This window comes from Camelina sativa, chromosome 9 (genome assembly GCF_030686135.1).
Source record: "Camelina sativa cultivar CO46 ecotype springtype chromosome 9, ASM3068613v1".
NCBI lineage: Eukaryota > Viridiplantae > Streptophyta > Magnoliopsida > Brassicales > Brassicaceae > Camelina > Camelina sativa.
This window is the reverse complement of record NC_141888.1, coordinates 19,644,639-19,666,052: the sequence shown is the minus strand read 5'-3', so window position 1 is coordinate 19,666,052 and position 21,414 is coordinate 19,644,639. Positions and strand designations below refer to the sequence as shown.

At 30.9% G+C, this 21,414-nt stretch overlaps 1 protein-coding gene, 1 long non-coding RNA gene and 1 pseudogene across 3 annotated transcripts; 2 read left to right on the top strand and 1 right to left on the bottom strand.

The window, feature by feature from the left end:
- Window positions 1-14,499: 14,499 nt before the first annotated feature.
- On the top strand, window positions 14,500-16,914 carry LOC104711013 (tetraspanin-3). Its single transcript, XM_010427681.3, has 2 exons — window positions 14,500-15,284; window positions 16,370-16,914. The coding sequence occupies exons 1-2, from the start codon at window positions 14,772-14,774 to the stop codon at window positions 16,712-16,714; spliced, it is 858 nt and encodes a 285-aa protein (XP_010425983.2). The 5' UTR covers window positions 14,500-14,771; the 3' UTR covers window positions 16,715-16,914.
- LOC104711014 (tRNA-splicing endonuclease subunit Sen2-1 pseudogene) lies at window positions 16,400-18,365 on the bottom strand (annotated as a pseudogene). The gene is made up of 2 exons (XR_015566637.1): window positions 18,120-18,365; window positions 16,400-17,712 (listed from the first exon to the last, which is right to left on the bottom strand). The product of XR_015566637.1 is annotated as a tRNA-splicing endonuclease subunit Sen2-1 pseudogene (transcript).
- A 1,535-nt stretch (window positions 18,366-19,900) lies between these two features.
- Window positions 19,901-21,215, top strand: LOC147938338 (uncharacterized). The gene is made up of 2 exons (XR_015567298.1): window positions 19,901-20,102; window positions 20,625-21,215. It is a non-coding gene; the product is annotated as an uncharacterized LOC147938338 (long non-coding RNA).
- The last annotated feature ends 199 nt before the right edge of the window (window positions 21,216-21,414 follow it).

Here is a 21,414-nt window from a genome sequence, read left to right as displayed (position 1 = left end):
GTAACTTACAAAAATAACAAAATTATGACTTCTAATAACATAATTGGTTGTGGAAAATTTACCAAAAAAAAAAAAAAAAAATTGGTTGTGGAGATACAATGAAGTGATGTTAGGGTCAATAGACATGTGCGCCATACCAAAATACAATGCCACCATCGATCATTTACGATTAGAAAATTTAGACAGCCTGAGTATGATTTTCCCAAGTCAAGATCAAAATTTAAAATGCATAGGTTTTTTTTTAATTTCTTTTTTTTAATCATCTGATAATATTGATAAATTAGATGGAATACACGGTAAAGTACAATTTTAGCCGGCAGAAAACAAGATTTCATCGGATTCTAATGCCCAAAAAAGGGAAACAAAGCCGGCGGATGAGTAGAAATCCTCAGAAGCATAAGTGAAACCAACAAAGAAACAAACAACAAAGCAAACAATTTTAACTTTGGAAAGATGACAAACCCAAGAGCTAAAAACAAAGGCAAATTAGGATGAGCCTTTATGAAATAAACTAGTCTCAAAATGCAAGGTTTCTTCCTCTGAAGCTCTTGTAGCTGAGTTTTACCAAGGATGCCCACGGTCAATCCAACAATAACAACCACCACCTCCTATCAAGAGCCAATCTCTCGAAACAAGAACCAAGAACTTCATAACCCAGCAAACAAGACTCGAATGTTTCTGGATACGATGACGACGACTACAACATCCCGTAACGTCTAGATAGAAGCCTTCAAAACGCAATCAGATCTAAACAGATCTGCAAAGCAAGATAAGGAGTGAAGTCTAACCGAGAAAGCTATCAGCCACAACAAGCCACAACAATGAGAAGAACCAACTGCAGACAAAGGAGACTAGCATTTCTTCAATCAAAACGGAGCCTCAGCTTAGAAAAGGAACAAGCCTTCTGGGAATCAAAGGTAGGACGAGATAAACAAGGGTGATAGGAAGGCGGGTAACGCAATCACAGCCACACAACTGACGGCTTCAAATCGAACATCACATGAACGAAAGAACACATGGGAAAGACCTAGCAAAGAAGATACCTTATTCTTCGAGCCATAACGTGGATCTACCAGATCCGGAATTGCTAGCATCTTCTCTGCAAATTGACACTTCCAACCGCCTCCACAAACCCAAATCAAAACTCGAAACAAAACCAAAAGATTCCCCAGTCCAAGGCCAAACAACTACTTAGACGACTAACCCAAGAGATTGAAAAAAATTAAAATGGTTCCATTTAGCTCTAGACAACGGCGGAGAAGATACCAGAAGGTCAGCTTACCGAGCTAAAGAAACAAGCAAGACCACAACCACATATTCGAGAGCAAATTTTGGGAATCACCATGAAACTCAAAACTCTGTCGAATCTTCCAAATAATAGAATTAAGAGACCCAATTAACAACTCTCTTAGGAGAAGCTGGTCGCCGACAAAACTCGCAAGCCCCACCGTAAAGATCTGCCGTCTCAGCCAAAGTGAAGCCATTCTCCACCGAAAGCCATTCTCCACCGGTACCCTCTTACGGCAGCGGCAAGGAGCGCTGACCACCGGAGAGGACAAACGGAGAACTGAAGCTTGTTGACGGCTATGGCGAACTCTTTGTTGGGAGAGAGACCAAAGGGCGAAAAAATGCATAATCTAAATTACACGACTTACCAACTAAGCTTTCTCTAATTAAATCCACGTCCTGTGTTTTGACAAGGAAAAGTTTTATTGCTAGTCTTAATTTTTCGGAAAATCAGATTTATTTTCCTTTGATGTACGTACAGTTAACTTTTTTTTGTTGGCAAATCAATTAAACAATTCAACAACAAGAAAAATTATAGAAATACTAATATCTTTTAAGCTAAAGCAACATTCCATAACTAATCCCTTTTTTTTTTTTTGTAACATCTAAATCTAACAAACCACTTCTTGCTGGCTGGCTCAAACATTTTCTAGGTCTCTAGGATTTTTTTTAAAAATTGTAAAGCCCACGCGAACCGGAATCCCGGTTCGGATTGTGCATCGATTGATACAGTTGGTGCATCGGCCGATGCAATGCTCACTTTTGTGGGACAACTTAAGTTACACGCTCGTTTCATTGCGTTTTGGGTTTGGAAAACCCTAAAGACGGATATAAAAGGAGAAGCTCGACATTTTAGACTTTAGAGGAGTTTAGCCACTTTTATCGTTCCCGAGATAAAAACTTCTAAAAGTTCCTAAAGTTCCTGAGAGCATTCTGGTGAGTTCTAAGCCATTTTTGGAGAAATATGTCCTTGTGAATGGATATCTGAGGCTGAGGACTTGAGAGTAGCTTGCTAGGAGGCTGTTTTCATGGGTTTTAGGATCAAATTCGTCATTCTCAAAGGTGAGTGCATGACCATGGCTGATCTAAGCGATTAGATGTTTGTTTTTGGGTGTTGTTTGCTTATGTGCTCAAAGGTGAATGTTTGTTGTGAGTTTTGTGGCCTTTGGTTTTGGTTTCTGACATCTTGGAGCTGGGGATAGTCAAAGGAAATTGTTCTCGGTCGATGCAGTTAGGGATTTGACGGCAATGCAAGAAGTTGCATCAGTTGATGCAAGGAGTGCATCGGTCGATGCATCTAGGGATTTGGAGGAATTGCATCGGTCGATGCACGGAGTGCGTCGGTCAACGCAAGTGCGCAGAGTCGACGCGCGTGTTCAGAGTTGTCTGGTTTGCTTGTTTCATTGTGTATTTTTTGTGTTTTGTCTTTTTGCTTGTGTGTATAGCCCAGTAGATAGGAGAATCGCCTCACAGAGTATTTATGATAATACTCACGCATCTCATTTGTGTTTGTGATGCAGGTAAAAGAAAAGTGTGATCGTGAAATCATGGCGATTAAGATGAGGATGTTCTAGTGGCTCGTTGATGTGTTGTCTGGCTTCTGTTAGGATTCTAGAGTCGACTCGTTAGAAAGTTGCTAGGTTGCTGGTTTAATGTTTTATGACTCAGTTGGATGATTTATTACTGTTTGTGAAGATTGGTTATTGGTTTAATAGTATCGTTTTATGTTATCCGTTGTTGTTTGATTGGGGTTAGGTTGTTAGTGAGTATGTGATCACTAGTTAATTATTATGTTTAAAAAAAAAATATGAGTTGGGTCTTTTCAAAAATAGATATTTTACTATATTATTTATTTTGATAAAAAGAGAAAATCGTTCTATATGAACCCTTATATTCATATAATTTTTTTTGACCCGTTTTATTTAAAAAAAAAAATTGGACCCCTTTTATACATATATATATATATTTTTTTTTTTTGACCTCTTTTGTTCATTTCTTTTTTGTCAAACTGATGGTTTCATTCACTTCAAGAACCAATAATACAAGGATAAAAGGTTAAAGCCTCAAAGTTTAAAAGGGTTACAAAAAGATTACAGAGATAGGCATTCCCCAAAGCTATAAACGAGGAGTAATAAAACATCAATCAATGGTCCATGAAAGCTTTAATACAAGTTCTTGGAAATTAGTTGGAACATGTGAGGTCACGGTTGCTTGATAGATCTTCCATGAGAGACTTGTCAGAAGAAAAGTTAGTCATGGTCATAAGACACTTTGACGTTAAAAAGAGAATAAGAACCAAGAGTCTCACCAGAGCGAGAAGCATTACACTAGAAGTTCATTGGCATAGATTCGATGGGCAATAGCCCAGGTGGGGAAGATGGTACTGAAAAGTGGTTGCCTAGCTTCATCGGATGAGCAAGAAAGGGACCATGGCTATTGCAAACCATTACAATCAAACCATGCAAAGGGAACAAAGACCATTGGTTGCCAAAGATAGACAACAAACCATAACTATGCAGGAGGGTTCTCTCTTATATGATGCTTGCCAAAGAGATTAATAAGTCCACGTAGCCGGTTTGCTGGAGAGAGATGTAGTGCAGGATTGGTCTGATGGGCTATTGGTAACACCATAAAAAATTTGGACTCCTTTTATATTGGACCTCTTTTGTTTATATAAAAAATATTTTGGACTCCTTATATACATATAATTTTTCTTTTTTGGATCTTTGATATTAGGAAATAGTACTACCCACCCTTGTAGTTGAACCGACACTGGCTGAGAGAGAAGGTAACAATGGAGACGAGAGTGATGCAGACAGTAGTGATGAAATTTGAGAAGATAAGAGGATTCCAGAACCGTTGTCACACAATAATGATGAAAATGATTATGGCGAAGGTGGTGCTGCTCAAGAAGCTAAAGATCCTGAATAGCTACTTAGGGGGAAAACATTCAATTTCCCAGTAGTTTTCAAAATTGCACTATTGAGGTATACTCTGAAAATGCGATATAACATTAAGTTTTATAGGTCATAAAGTTTGAGGATTGGTGCAAAGTGCTTGACTACTTATGTAAAATGTTTATGGAAATGTTACCGCCACTACAAAAAAGTTGTTTTACATCAATTAAATAGCACCAAAAATATATATGATACTAGTTTAAATTACTTATTAGCAAATACTATAAAATAAATAATTTAACATCAATTGTAATATATGATGTGTTAATTATTTTTTTTAGTGTCAGTTCAATTAAATTAAAAAAATTTGTATTAGTTTGCATCACTAAGAAGAACTGATATAAAATTTGCATTTACATCAATTAAAATAAACGATGTATTTATTTAATTTTACTGACATCACTTTTAAAATAATACAAAATTTACATGCTGATTTTAAGTATTTTAATTATTAAAAACAACTAAATTTTAACATGCGGTACACCGCGGGCTATTTTTAAAAATATTATTTAAATTATTCCAAATTTAGATTGTGTGTTATGGTGTTTTTTTGACTATTTCTATAATTTTTTTTATCAATTTTGTATTTTTGTGTTTATTTTAATATATTTTGGTTAATATTTAGATTATACTCCCTCCGTTTCAATATATAAGATGTTTTGGCCTCTTTTCTTTGTTTCAAAATATAAGATGTCTTGTAACTTTCTATGCAAATTTTAATATATATTTAATAATCTACAATCATTACTTATGCAGTCTTCTTTATTATTGGTTGAATCTTTTTTAATTTAAATATATATGATACTTTTTAAAAGAAAAGTAAACTATCTTAATATGTGTGCCTTACCTTAAGCATCCTATATTTTGAAACGGAGGGAGTATAATTTTAGGTGGATTGTAATTTTTTGTGTTTGGTACCTGTTAGGTTGGCGCAACCTGTAAAAAACTATATAATCATCTTTATGTAAACTCTAACCCGTTTCATATAAAATATTTTAAAAGACTAACCCGTAAAAATTGTAAAAATCGGTGAACAGGATGATTTACTGGTGTTATCATACCATATTTAAATATATATAATATATATGATTGTAGATCATTCGATCCAAATTTGTCCCACCATAATTCAGTCCCACCATAAAAATAGAGATTTTATTTTAACTAATAGTATTAAAAAAAGATTGAATTTCTTTACCAAAATATTGAAAGAAAATGAACAAAAAAATTAGGTTAACAGGTTTTAGAACGAAGAATCTAATTTTTCCGTGGATTCATAATAATAATCTTAATTTAAAAACTAATGAGTCTACACTATAATTTTCCAAAAACAAAATTTGATTTAGAGGATTTGGACTGAAAAGCTACTTTATTTGTGGATTCATTATAATAAAATGAATTAAAAACTAATGAACTTACACTGTAATTTTTTTTATCATTGAACTGACCCAGACTTTTTTTTTGATCCACCCATGTATACTTATATAATTCGTGATAAAACATGTAGAATCATATCTAAATAAAATGTTTGTTGCAATTTGACCTTTGATAAAACTTTTCATTGTAACAATTTTATTGTAACTTACCTACTTGAGTCTAAACACAATTGGCACACGTCTACCTCTAAACTCAATTACAAAATTGGAGTATAAATGTATAATCAAAAGTATACGAAAAGTTGGGCTTTAGTAGACTTCTTTATCCAGTAATTTAGTGAAGGATCCCCAAACACTTCTTGTAAAACAAATAATTAAAGAACAAACGTATTAACGGTACATATCCTTGATATAAAGAATAAAAGAACCAAACCTGATGACCATGAGCTTCTCGAATACTACTCACATCTTGAAGACTCACAATAAAGAAATCAGGAAACTGTGAATTACTATTACAACGAAAAAAGGTTATTAAGAGAACCTAGATCTTTGAGGAAGAAGGTGGAAATAGAGCAGCCAAACAAAAGCCTCACTGAACACAACTCACCACATGTTATGCTACGTTCAAAGTAAAATCCTCGGAAAAAATTACTACCCAACTGGAAAAAATTACTACAACTTGAGATTGTGCATATCGTTATTCTATAAACATGGTATTTATTGAGTTCATTGGTGATGATAGTAATAGACTAATAGGTGTGATATGAAATCGCTAAAAAAGGTGGTGAGCAAGAAAAAGATCTTTGCAAATTATACATTACAAATAGAAAGGAAAATAGTTTCTATATTTTAATTTTTGTCGAGTGATGGATGTATAAATTAGTAAAAGAATATATAGATTTTAATTCGATTTTACTGTAAAATGTTAACATTTATTATTAAGTGTTAACACATTCTAATATTTAGTTTCCAAAGAAGATATTTAGAGAATTAAATGTTTGTCTTGGTGGTAAGGTTAAGTATTTGTTTGGAAATATGAATTTAATAGGGTACTAATTATGCATTAGATTTAAGAAATAGGCTACTGATCGGTTGTATCATTCAGATTTGGAGAGAATATAGTAATCGAAATTGAGAGATTTTGGTAATACAATTTAATAATTGTGGTCGATTTCTCTAATTGTCCTAATTGAGCTTTTAAATTTTAATTATTTAGGGACCAACATTGCAAAATAGAAATTTAAATAAGTACAAATAAAAGGGTATAACCCAAAATGTACTTCAAAAATGTATATATAGATAATTGAAATTTATTATTATAGTTGACGCTAAATTGTTATTGTTACCAAAAATAAATAATCATTTATTAATTCCGATTTTTTCTCAAAATTAAACAATTATTTTTTTTCATTACCCACGAAACCTTCTTCTACGTCCACTATCTTTTTTTTCTATGTTATCTCCAAAAATTCTTTTTAGAATATCTTCAAATTCATTTTCCAAATCTCATTCAGTTCTTAACCTTTTAAAAAATGTATTTTCTTTACTTTCTACATCATTCTATGATTTCTCTCTTTCTGGTTTTCTTAATCATCACTTAGTTTTTTTCTTTCTTCTATTCTCATAAATATGCCAAGAGAACTACAAGATCAATTCAGAAATGCATATAATTGATCATTTGGAACTGCGTGTTTTCCTAAAAGCTTGGAGAAACAGAAAATAAAGGTACTTACAAATCGTTATTCTGATTATGATCAAAACATTCTATATAAATTTCCAAACAATTTATCTCTTTTTTATTGTAAACCAAAATTTTGTAGAGCAAAACTTCAAGTGTGATGATGATTCAAGGGATCTCAAGTCATAATCAATGTACTCATGGAGATGACATAGAAAGAGAATTGAAGTTTTCAAGAAGTACAAAAAATAAATGGAAGCAAGAAGCATGAAACAGAAGGAATATGTGTTTAAACATGAAGAAACTAAAGTTAGTTGTGATATTTTTTTCTTGTAGATGAATATTTATTGTTCATGTGATGTATTTTATAAAATCTTATAGTAGATATTGCAACAAGTGATTTTGGAAGAGTATTTTTGTATATTAAAAATAGTAACAAATGAATAATTTGAGAATATATTAAAAATAATAATTATTTATTAATCTAAAAATTATAATTTTATAAATTAATTATGTTAATTATAACATCAGTTATTTATAAGTGATATAAATAAGTGACATCAATTATTATAACCGACACAAATAGTAACATCATTTTTACAAATTGATAGAAAATATAGTATCATATGTTGGTAATTGACACATTATTAATATCGATTATAACAATCGATACAAAAAGAAAACTTTATGTCAGTTGATAATAAATTGATGTTAATTATTTGCATCAACCATGTGAGTATCATTTTTATAAGTAATGTAAAATTATTTTGTATTACTTTGCTGGAAAGAGATGTAGTCCAGACATTACTTTAACAAGTATTTTACAAGAGCAATGTCACTATCGTCTCTTTTACCTGGCAATGAATTGTTGGGGGTTTGGGATGTTGAGAACAATCCTATTCGTGCAAACAATAATAAAAACTCTAATACATTAACCTACAGTGTAATATCGAATTCAAAGTTAAAATACCCTTTTGATGACTACGATAAAAGTAGTATCAAATTCAAAGCAAAAACGTATATGTATATATATATATATATAATGTAATATACAAAAGGACTATTTACCTTTACAAGGCAACTTTTAGACGGATTAGAATGTTTAGATAGTTTTGGTGGCATTGAAATCTCTACTCTCTAAAAATGGTATTTTAACATTTTTGTCGATTTTTTTTTGTGTTGTGTTTCTTGGTCTGTGAAGTTTTCAGTTTGTGGAGTTTTTGTCGATTATTGTGTGTCTCGTGGGCATGCGATGTTTTCAGTTTGAATGTGGATTTTTTCTTTTGTCATGAGTTTTATATTTCTGTTTAATTTCTTAAAAAAAAATTATTGTGAATTGTAAATATATAAAAGTTAGGTTTTGGTCTCACATATATTGGTACAATTGAATCATTTCTCTATATGATTTCAATATATAACTTCATCATTCATTTCAGAAGAGCGTCTTTAGATTTGGATTAATCATCTCAGATAATATTATCTTCATAATTGAATCTAAATAATATAAAAAATAATAGATTAGTTTTCTTGCGTTTGTTGGATAGTGGAAAGACTATTGAGTGAAGTAAGAAAACTACAAAACAATAATTGAGGGAAACAGTTGAAAATTTTTGTACAAGATTGGAAAGATACTTATGTTGTATAAACTATTATAATAACATATAATACTATATACTGATAAATGATACATGATTCACTACAAAAAAATTATGGTTTTACATCATTTATTTCATTAGTTTGTATCATTTTTAAATGATGTTAAAATAATTTGCATAAGTTAAATAAATAATTTATATTTTGTTGATGCAAATAATTTGTATTATTTGAAATAAACATTTGTTTCAATTACTGAATTGATGTTCATTTACATCACTTATAAAAAATGTTGCAAGTATTACATCATTTTTACTAATTGATATAAAATATTTGCATCATTTATCAAAACTAATGTTAAATAGTTATATCATTTTTAAAAGCATGATGTTAAAATCAATATTATAATAAATTGTATGAAAATAAATTTTCCTATAGTATAATATTTAATTATTTATATTTTCAATCATATTTGTTTATATATATTTATTATAATTATAGTATATATTATTTCTACTATATTTACGTTGGGCCCACAGTTAGTTGTTATCCCCAATAAATTTAAGTATTGGCAAGGTTTAAGTATTTATAATAGATAGTTTCTCACCACTCCTTTAGAAGTTGTCGATGTGGGATTGTAAAAATCCCTCCTAACTGCCAACGAAAAAAATCAAACATTTTTTGACAAAATTGAAAATAAGTAATTATTTTTATTCAACAATTCTTTCTTAGGCCTTTTATTGATAATAAATAAATAAGTAACTGTATTAGAAAGTAATGATGTAAAGCAATTTACATAAGTGACTTTTAATGCTTGCTAGTGTAAATTAACATCATTTTTATTGATGTAAATTTTGTATCATATTAAAAAGTAATTTTAATAAAAATTGATAGATTCATCAATTATCTAAATGATGTGAATCTATAACGAATAAAGGTTAAATCAATTTTATTTAATTGATGCCAAATTAGTTAATTAAAAAGTCACTTAAATAACTGATGCTAAATCATATTTATTTGTTTTATTTTGAAATGAGTAATTTAAAATAACATTACTTAATTTTGTGATACAATTTAAGTGATACAATACACTCATTTTTTTGTAGTGATTAGAGCAATATTAATAAGTGAATAGAAATTGAAAGGTAGTAATAAATTAATAATATTAATAAGTAAGTGATAATACATCATGTGAATTTTTTATTTTAAAATGAACACAAATATAAAAGCAAAGTAGGAAATACACTACATATATTAAGATGACAAGTAACAATTGAAAATAAAGCTATACATCATGATGTTCACATTATAGGAATATATGATATATGCAGTACTAATATCTCAAAAAAAAAAGTTTATAACGAAAACGATTTAGATGATAAAAAGATTAAATATTTCATCATATTTTAAAACAAAAGTATCATATATATATATATATCATATAATTTTTTACATATGTATATGATACAGACCTGTTGAACTTATTATAAACATAATACCATATGCTACATATATATTGAAATACACTAAGACTATGTTAGATGAATACTAAAAATATAGAATTTACAAAATTATATGATATTGGAGATATAAAAGTTAGTGAAAAGTGTGTCTTGCTATTTATCAGAAAATTGTAGCTAAGAACATATAATAATTTCATTATTTAATTGGGTAGTAGTTAATGCACTAATCTTCATATCAATTCATATTTCATTGTTATAGAAGTTACATCAACTATATAAGAGTTACAAAAATACAAAAATTAAATATTTATTATATTTTTAATTGTTATTAATTGTTCATTGCAATGCTATAAATATTATAGAGGTGACAAAAATGTCAACATAAGTACAAATAAATAATTATAATTAATTAAATTTTAGTGTCTTAAAACATGGATATCATTATAAATATGAAACAATATATTTGATAGAATATGTAAGTTAATAAAATATGTGAGAAAATTCTTAAAAATAAATTTATTATGAATAAAGAACTGATTTTTTGTTGTATATATAAAATTCAAAGTTACTATAATTATAAATATAGGAAATTCAAGCCAATCGTAGCTGCAATTACCATATATATAGAGTAAAATTCAAGCCTTGTTACGCATATGCATAGCTGCAATCAACTCACTTATTATTATTATTGTTATTATTTTTTTTTTTTCAACTCACTTATTTTACCACAACAGATTAGCATTAGCCTAATACAAAAACCATTTCAATAGACGAACCTAATAACTTTTGTTTTTACTTGTTTCTTTGAAACTCTCTACCTGTTTTATGATCATAATTAGAATCTATACTATTAAAAGGGAAGCATTTTTAATAAGTATACATAGATTAAGAGATTATTACATGAAATGTCACTCAAATAAGAATAAAAATATGTCTAATTCTTGAAGCCAAACAGATAGCCACAAAATCGGAACCAAACAGGTATTAATTGTGTTAAGTTTGCCCAATAAATCGTTTAAAAAAATCTATATATAGAAAATAAAACTATTGTAACGATAATATATTGCAGATGCCATTAAAGCTAAACAAATCTACCCACATAATTAGCACACCAGAATTTAATGTAACGTATAACACAATTGAAATTATATTGTCAAGATTAGGAAAATCCAGTTTTAGAATATATTTCTTATAAGTAAATATATAGTTAATAAGTGATCAATTTGACATTTTACACCTAAATTTCGGATAGTTAACATATGATCAATGTAGCATATTTTAAGGAGTAACGTATATAAAAGATTCCTTGATTGAACAATTAACATTAAAAACAATCAAATCTTATAGATATTTTAAGATTAGTTTTTTATCAAAACTTGACAAACCTATGAATAACGTAACCGACTATGTATCTATAAATAAGTCAATTCACAATAACTCAATACTCGAAAAAAGTCAATCACCCAAAACAGAGAGGTTCTTTATAAAAAACCTTATTTTATGTCGTCAAAATTTATTTGTTCTTTGTTTTGTTTTTAGATTGTTATATGTTTAAATGTTCTATTTATTTTCCTTTTTAGTTTATGATTATTATATATTCTCAGTTATAATTTAAATAAATAAGCTAATATTTATGATGTGTTTATGTAGGATTTAAAGTATAGTTGGAGAAGCCTATGGTGTTGTCTTCTAATTACAGGTGGGAAGTTAAAAGTAAATCAATTAATTTACTTTCTCAGATGTATATTACCAAATTCTACTAACCTCTTACACGTATTCTTATTGTTTTTGTTGCAGGGTCAATACTTGATCACAAGTCGATTTATTGATCCATTCACAAAAAATATAAAGATTTCATAGATATTTTCACTTAATTTGTATCTGTTTTCTTTTCAAATACTTTCTAATCCAATATTTTTATTTATTTACAGATTGTGAATATTGGCCAAATTGAGAGAATTTATCATCAAAACATCAAACTCCATTCTTAACTCCTAATGAAGTGTATGTTTATAATGTATGGTGTTAAAAATATTGTTTTTTATTCATTTATGGTTTCTCTTATGTTTTTAATTTTGGGTTCTAATTTTTTTTTTATAAAAGTTATTTTTATATAAATTTTTTATAAGGAGAAGTCAGAACTGTCTTCTTATTTATGTTAATACACTTTTATGTTTAGAGAATATAATATAAGCTAATTTCTGGTGGATATTTTAATTGTGGTCATAACCTTCTAAGTAAACAAGTGTATATATGCTCTTCGCACTACAATGGTTCCAAACATCTTCAGAATCGTTTAATATTTTTTAATCGTGAAGAATTTAGAAAGAATTTACTCAGGTGATTCGTTTTCATCAATTTCACTTCATCGATTTTATATATAGAGCAAACATGCATACTTAAAATCTTTTGTCAAGGTTGGGACACAGTAATTGGAGATAAAAAAATCGAGAATGGGAACAAAACATAAATTTTGGAAATAAATTTTTTTACTTTATTAATGTCTCAAGTTAAAAGTACAATGGAAACATAATAGGATGCGAAAAAACTAGACGAAACCAAGAATTGTCAAAAAATGTAAATAACCACTAGAAATTTAAAAACTTTGTGATACATAATATTTAGAAATCGATGAAGCCAAAGAAGTACCAACCTATATAATCCATTAGATACCACACATTGCCATAGTAAATTAAATACATCCATATGATTTATAATAACTTCAAAAGTTTTTAGAAAATACAAGAGGGACGAGATAGTAATATATATTCAAAAAATATCGTAGAGCTATTTATTTCAACTAACGGTATGAGAGGTGAACGATAATTCATAAATTAAAATACATGTTGTAAACTATTTCCGATTGAATAGCAGATGAGAATTTGAAAATTTGGATAACTAAATATATTTATATTTTTCAAAATACACAAAACATCAAATTATATATCTTATCTAGATAATATATAATATTAAAATCTTATAATAATTTGTAATAGATATGACATAATTATCAAAATTTAAGTTTTCTGAAACTATATTGTATTTATGGTTAAACTATTTATTATTAGAATTAATTAATTTTAGCTTGAAATATATTTAATAAATGAGAGAAAATTATTTATTGAGCAACTAGAGATATTTACTATTTTGGTTTAGAGGGACGAACTTTTACGGGTAAAGAAAATATTATACTAGGGAATGGCTATTAGGATACGGTTTAGACTTACTTTAAAATCAACCCCGCACGTATGTGCGGGTCAGAATCTAGTACCATTTAAGAAAGCGGTCTTTAATATTTTATTGGTTTAGCTCAAGATATGTATGTAGAAAATACTAGCACACCAACAACAACTCAAGTGATGAATATGACTTCATCACCATGAGTTAAATGTTCAACATCACGAATATGTGGATTAATACAGTAATTACAAATATAATATCTTCAAAAATTTCACTGAGCTACCGACATGGCCTAGTTAACTAGGCTGCAAACGTAGCTACCACTAATAGAAATATGTGGATCCCAAACGATCAAAATCTAATCCGTCTTAGCCTAGTTAACTTTCAAAGCCTAATTATTACGTAAAAACGTATCACTTCAACTTTATATATATGTATGTAGCTTAGCTTAGATATCAATATCATAAAGATACTATAAAGATCGTTTGTTTTTGTCATGGTGGTGGCCCTAACTCATGGTGGTGGTGATGACTTCACTTCAACTAGACATTTTAAGTGATTTCTGTAAAAATTACAAATCTTATGTTATTCAATTATAAATTTTAAAAAATTTCCTGAAATTCATTGTTATTTAACCGATGATTTAAAAATCTACTTTAAAATCCACTGTTATTCAAAAACAGTTTGTGGATTTATATTTTAATAAGTTTTAGAGATTCGGGAGGATTTGAGAGGATTTGTTTAGTTAAAAATACAAAAATTCAAATCTCATGGTTTTATGTGGGATTTGAAAAATTTTTCCTATAAATCATATCAGCTTCCCTAAAATCTACAAAAATTCAAACTTTTCTAAATTTCATCAAATCCTCTAAAATCATTGTTTCAATACACCCCTTTAATAAAACCAAAAAAATTAAAAAAAATCGCACACACAATTATATAAATCAAATATCTGCGTCACGACAAATAAAGAAACAAAATTTTCTCATTTTTTTTAGGTAAACAACAATATTATAATTTACTTAATCAAATGACAATTACACAGTGCCCAATGGCAAAAAATAACTGTACTGACACGTGTCAAACCATGTGCAGATATGTAAACCCATTATGTCTTCATCATCTTCAACACTATCCTCTTCTTTAACGCCTCTCTGCATTTTACAGTCTTTTTGCACAAGAAACAAAGCTCAAGAAAGCTCAAGACCCTAAAACCTAAACCTAAAAATCATCAAAAGCTATGAGAACAAGCAACCATCTCATAGGTCTAGTCAACTTCCTCACCTTCCTCCTCTCGATCCCAATCCTCGGCGGTGGAATATGGCTGAGCAGCCGAGCTAACTCCACCGACTGTTTAAGATTCCTCCAGTGGCCACTCATAGTCATCGGAATCTCAATCATGGTCGTTTCTTTAGCCGGGTTCGCTGGAGCTTGTTACCGTAACAAGTTCCTCATGTGGCTATACCTAGTCGTCATGCTCCTCATCATAGCCGCCCTCATAGGTTTCATCATCTTTGCTTACGCGGTTACCGATAAAGGATCTGGTCGAACCGTGCTTAACCGGGGTTATCTTGACTACTATCTTCAAGATTACTCTGGTTGGTTGAAAGATCGAGTCTCTGATGATGGTTACTGGGGTAAAATCAGTTCTTGTCTGAGAGATTCTCGTGCTTGTAGTAAGATTGGAAGGAACTTTAATGGTGTCCCTGAAACAGCTGATATGTTCTTCCTTAGAAGACTTAGTCCTGTTGAGGTAACTTTTTTATAATACATATATATGATATGAAACTTTAATTAGCCTTGTTGTTACTTGGTTAATTTAGAATCAAATCTAGTGATGTTCTTTGTTTAATCTTGGATTCTGGGATATTCAGATTCAGAAATTTTAAGAAAAGTCTCTGGATATTAGTTTTTTTTTTTTTTTTTTTTGACAAGTTTTTGAAGTGTTATTTTCTTGAAATTAAAATTTTTGGTCCTCCATGTGTTCAAGACCCATATGACGAGAGACTCAATAATTGAAAAGATAATCATTATCTTTCTTTTTTTTTTTCTTTCAAATTTTGTGTTAACTTTTTCAATAATTAAGTTAGTTGACTATGAGTGATTGAGTCTAGATCTGATTTTAGCTTTGTCTCCAGCTTACTCCAGCAAAAAAAATAAAATAACAAACTGGAGACAATTTTTATTTTATTAATTTATTCGACCTGATTGATTGTTGTTGTTGAAGCCATATATGAAACAAATTTGAACATGTAAAAAAGGTATGATTCCTTGAACAATGATTTGTTTGTCTAGGCTTCGATTCGTATTTGCCAGAGAGATATCTCTGCAATTTATTTCTGGCCATTGCAGTTTTTGTTTTGTTTTTATATGTTACAAATCTATTATAAGCTTTTGGAGCGACTCAAAAAAGTATTCAACTTTTTGGAAAATAATTATTGCTTTGTTGTATTTTTGAATATTTTTGTTTTATTAAAGTAGACATATTTGTGCTCATATTCCCAGCTTTACACGTGAGTAACCAAAACCATGATGAAGATGCATGGAACGTTCAAAAGTGTAGTTGTTTAAGTTCTTGTTTTGTCGTTCAAAAGTGTAGTTGTTTAAGTTCTTGTTTTGTCATATAAATCAGATGAATATATAATGCTCTCTTTTGTTTATTTTCCTCATGAAAAGATTGTTTTGCTCTATGTATATTTATACTTTCTTTGATAATTGATCATAATGCTTTATGGTAGTAGGTTATGCATACGACTTGAGCTTCGTTATATAATGATGGCCGGGTTATAGAAAAAGAGTGATTAATATTTATGATATGAAATTGTTGTTACTTTGCAGTCCGGCTGTTGCAAGCCACCAACAGATTGTGGTTTTTCATATGTGAATGAGACGGGGTGGGACACGAGAGGAGGCATGATAGGACCAAACCCGGACTGTATGCTGTGGAGCAACGACCAGAGTGTGCTCTGTTATCAATGTAGCTCTTGTAAAGCTGGTGTCCTTGGGAGTTTGAAGAAGAGCTGGAGAAAAGTATCAGTGATCAACATCGTGGTGCTAATCATGCTCGTTATCTTCTATGTGATAGCTTATGCGGCTTATAGGAATGTCAAGAGGATGGATAACGATGAGCCGGCCGGTGAAGCAAGGATGACAAAATCACATCCTAGTCATTTCCATCTTTGATCAAAGTTTGGTATAGTTCATTAGAACACATATATTATGGAAGCTTTGATTTATGTTGGCACTGGCTTGTGGTAAAGTTTCTAGTACCTTTTTGTGTCTGTTTTTGGTATGTAACACATTTTTTTTTTTTTTTTTGTGTTTGTATATTATTTATGTTGGAATCAGAACCTCTAGTCTATTTTTATATCTTCCTCTAAAAATGAGCATTACAACACAACTGTTTAACTCATAAGCATAATCATGTTCTGCTTTCATCTTCACGGCTAAGTTCTGGATTCCATCTACGAATTGTTAGCTCTTCCACTGTGTAGTCTTCTAAACACAAAGGCAGGTTCATGTTCTCTTTATTGACTTGTCCATTGACGTAAAGAACCAACAATGTTTTCGCGACGCTACCAGTTAGCCGAACACTGCAATGAACATCGGACCACGGCTTTAACCGGTCATTCTCTCCAATGGAATGAACAAGAACAGCGTATTCAGAATGGACAAGAGATGGATGATGTCTATAGACCACGAAATCAACTCCGTATTGTAACCCTGATCTTACAATCCAGTTCTTTGATCTAAGATGGGAATAAGCCTTGTACAAGATCGCAAAATTAGGCTTAAATGATCTCATGGATCGCCATAGATCTAACTCGTCTTCAAGGGAACGACCATGAACAGATATCTTGATGCAGTTGAGTTTGCAGAACAAAAAGAAAGCTTCTTCAAAAGATAATTGAACCCATCTCTTATCTTTCTCGCTATTAACAACAGGTCTACCAAAACAACAACGGTCCAAAAGCTCAGCTTGCTCTACCTCAACCAATAGAAGTACGTTACAAGTTGAGAGGAAACCTGAAGCCTCTGTTCGGGCAAAAGAAGATTGGAGCTCCGAGACTGTTTCTGAAACAGGTTCTGCAAGTGCTTTTGCCTCAGCACCTTTCCATTTCCACCTTGGTACCATGGAGATGGGTCTCTCTCTCTCTCTCTCTCTCTCTCTCTCTCTCTCTCTCTACACACATAATAAAAGATCAGCCTCTCATAAAATTTCCTAACAAAAACAAGCATTACACATACATTATATAGATGTTGCTTCTGCTAATTCTAGTGAGCAGTACCACAAGTTAGATAAATCTAGTGCATGAACGAACTCAAACAGATACTACGATTGAACTCATCATTAAAAAAAAGAAAGAAAGAGATTGTACATGCTCAACACAAACATACTTAATTATACTAAGATAAACAACACTCTCAGGCATTTCGTCGAACATCTTACGTTCACTAAAACATTTTACTCCAACTACATTTCTTTTTGGTTCAAATCACTCCAACTACATAAAAACTCACATTCTATCCGTAATCTATAATTATATTATATATTCATGAACAAAGAAATCTGAAACTATGAGTTTACCAAAAGTCTCTCTCTCGTTATATATACCCACGATTGCAGAAGAAACTAGTTTTAGTGGCCCAATTTAGTTACAAGATAACAAAAATAGAAGAAAAAGAAAATGCTTTATTTTTTTTTTAAAGACGTGAAATAAAAAAGAAAAAATATATAAAAGCTGTTCGACGAAAAGTCTGAGAGAGTTTTTTTACAAACGATTGATTTAAGGGGAATTGGCAGAAATAACGCACAAAAAAATTATATTTCATTGAGTAACCATTCTAACTAAGAGAAGGTAATATTCTCTGTATTTTCTATATTATTTACTTTGTTACCCTTGTTGCATGATCAGCAGTTACCTATCCTATGTCTCTCTCCTACAAGCCAAAGAAAATCAGTTTTAAGTTACGAAGCAGAGAAAGTTCCTTCTGGGTTGCAGAAGAAAGATTAAAATTAGCGAGGAACTTGATGCTTTCTTCTCTTGATCAGTCAAATTAAAATTAGCGAGGAACTTGATGCTTTCCTCTAAACCAGCAAAGATCATTGAGCAGAGGTGTGACCATTGAGTTAGTGGGTCCGTTTATGACCCGACCCGATTGCTTCCCATCATCAACACCGTTCTCTTTCTTCTTCTCCATTAAAAATCCTGTTTTTTTTTTGCTGTGTCGTCGTCTCCGGCGAGTTTGTTTATAAGTGTCGACACTTTCCAGCTCTATATACATAAAGTATCTAACTTTGTTTCAACAACTCTCTCCACTCGCTTGGACTGTGACTGGATCGGAGGGAACAACGGCTAGAAGAGACTGGGAATCGATTCGGCAAATAGAGATTTCGATTGGGGCTTTGATTAGATGCTCGACTATCACTCTTTTTGTCTCTCTAAAAACAGAACGGAAAGTAAATGTTTTTTTTTGTTTTTCTGGGTCATCTTCTCCAATCGAAATGGAAGATCAATGGACTCTCCATTATAAAAAATCGATGCGTCAGAAAGAAAATTTTGTGGGTTTACCACGGCCATCAACAACGACGGCTGATTCAAAGGCATGAGAGGTTGTGGACTTGCTAATCTTACATGGGTTGGTGTTGATCAAAGTGGAGCTTTGTCAGAAGCTTATGATGCCTGAGTATCTCCGTCTATTCTATTTTATTGGTTCAACATTCTATTCCATTTTCTAACTTTGCTAACAATTGTTCTATATCATGTTTGTGTGCAATGCTATTACCCAGTTTGGGTTCTCAAGGTAGTATCTTGTAGGGTTTAGTGAACCTTCTTTTTATGCGTTAAATTCAAAATTGTTCTAATTTATGGATGTGTAATTCTTTTCAAACTTCTTAGGTCTATCATTTACATCGATAAAATTATTTATCTTTATATCTATATACAGAATTTTTAAATTTAAAAAATAAAATTGCAAATTTATTTTTATTCTTATGGTCCCCTGCAATGCAATTTCAGACTTAGATATGGGTTTTATACTATATCAGAGATATTGGGTTAATTTGGCATTAAATACAGTAAAACTACATCTCTAAACTATTAAACTACGTTCTTCCAAAAAACTGGTGTAACAAAATTATAAGGTTGTGTTAGTGATTAATTTAGGCGTACACACTAAACACACCTACAAAACTAGACCAACACGTCATTTGTACCCATCGCCACAACAACAGCACATGTTTGCCACATGAGAGTAGTTTGGTGGTTGGCCGGGGAGTAAATCGGTAAAATCACACACCCCTCTGGTTAGTTACCTAATTTCATCGATTAGCATGCTATATTCTTTATTTCATTAATAAATTTGGTTATACACCTAATTCGCCCTTGATTCAATCGTTTGTAAAAAAACTCTCTCAGACTTTTCGTCGAACAGCTTCCATGCGCTGTATAATACTATAAATAAAATAAACTCCCGACTGGTATCAAAACTCCCTTTTACAATAATGAATAATCTTTGTTTCCTCATCGTCGTTGAAGCTCACCTAAGTTTCAAACTTGTCAGATTTCAGGTACTTTCTTATCATATCTCGTTCGATTTTGCTTTAAGGAACCCAATGCCAATTTTATGTTTTGTGACATTCCTCATCAATGACCTGGCTCTGATACCATGTCAGAAAACAATAAGTACGAAGGTTTTCTGTATTATTTCTTATGGAGGCTGTACAAGTATTTATACAATGTTCTCGTTAACCTAGTGTAGTCTAGGTAACTAAGGAAAGAATATTCATTTGCCTTTATAAACTTAGGCTATTTACATGATTGGAATTGATGAGATACGCTAGATACTAATGTATCATTAGCATATCTCATTAGATTCAATGAAGGATGTTGTTGTTGAGTTATTAAACTTGTTTTCATAGTCGATTAAGGTTATATATATTGGTTATGAAATTCTAATATAGATTGGAATTGGTAATGTCGTTGCTATGGACTCAACTTATAGATCTAAGACAACTGGTACAACTGGTATTACTGAGAGAGTGGTCGTACCTAATTATATACTAATAATGTTTTTATTTTTATTTTGGAAGGAGACAATGGATGACACAGTCGTATATTTTAAGTATGATGGAATTTATACAAAGAACGGAAACGAAGTACGTCGACTATATAGTTTGATGAATAAGAGATCTATAGAGGAGGTCACTTATTCTGAGTTGATTGATAGAATATGTATGAAGGTTAAAAGCTCCCAGGACATGGAATCTAAAACTTAGCTACATTCCTATGAAGGATTTAAATGCTAAGAGACCGAGACCATCGTATGTCTTGGATGATGAAGATGTTAATAGTTTTTTTATTGGGATCAATGGATGAATATAGACGTAGAATTGTTTTGCACGTTGAGGATGCTGAGCAATATGGTAGATCTGACCAGATGGATGAGTTTGATAGAGAAGGTGGTGAGAGTCCAATTGAATCTGTTGGCTCAAATTAAAAATGGCAGACGGTTGAAAGATACGTTCTTGGACAAGAGGGCTAAGTGTATTGATTTTGTTTTACTATTGTAACTTGTTAGTTTAATTTTAATTAATTGTCTTTCCTTATGACTAAGACTTCAACTCTTTTGTGTTTGGCTTGTTTGATAATGTCAATGCCTGTTCTGTTCTGGTGACTAGAAATCAGCTTGCTCTGGAAGTCTGGAAACACTAGTTCATGAATTCAGCATAGATTAGATATGATGCGTCATGCGTGCTTAGAAGAAAGCTTGCCCTATTTGTTTCAACGATGATAGAGAAGACAATTTTCAATTTTTTTTCGTGGACTCAGAATTTTTTTTTAACATGTGTCATAAATATTGGACTATAATTAATGGGGTGT

Excerpts from the sequence above, each read along its gene's own strand:
- LOC104711013 (XM_010427681.3), top strand. The coding sequence starts at position 14,772 with ATGAGAACAAGCAACCATCTCATAGGTCTAGTCAACTTCCTCACCTTC. Across the intron at positions 15,285-16,369 it reads GAAGACTTAGTCCTGTTGAG|TCCGGCTGTTGCAAGCCACC; the intron begins GTAACTTTTTTA and ends GTTACTTTGCAG.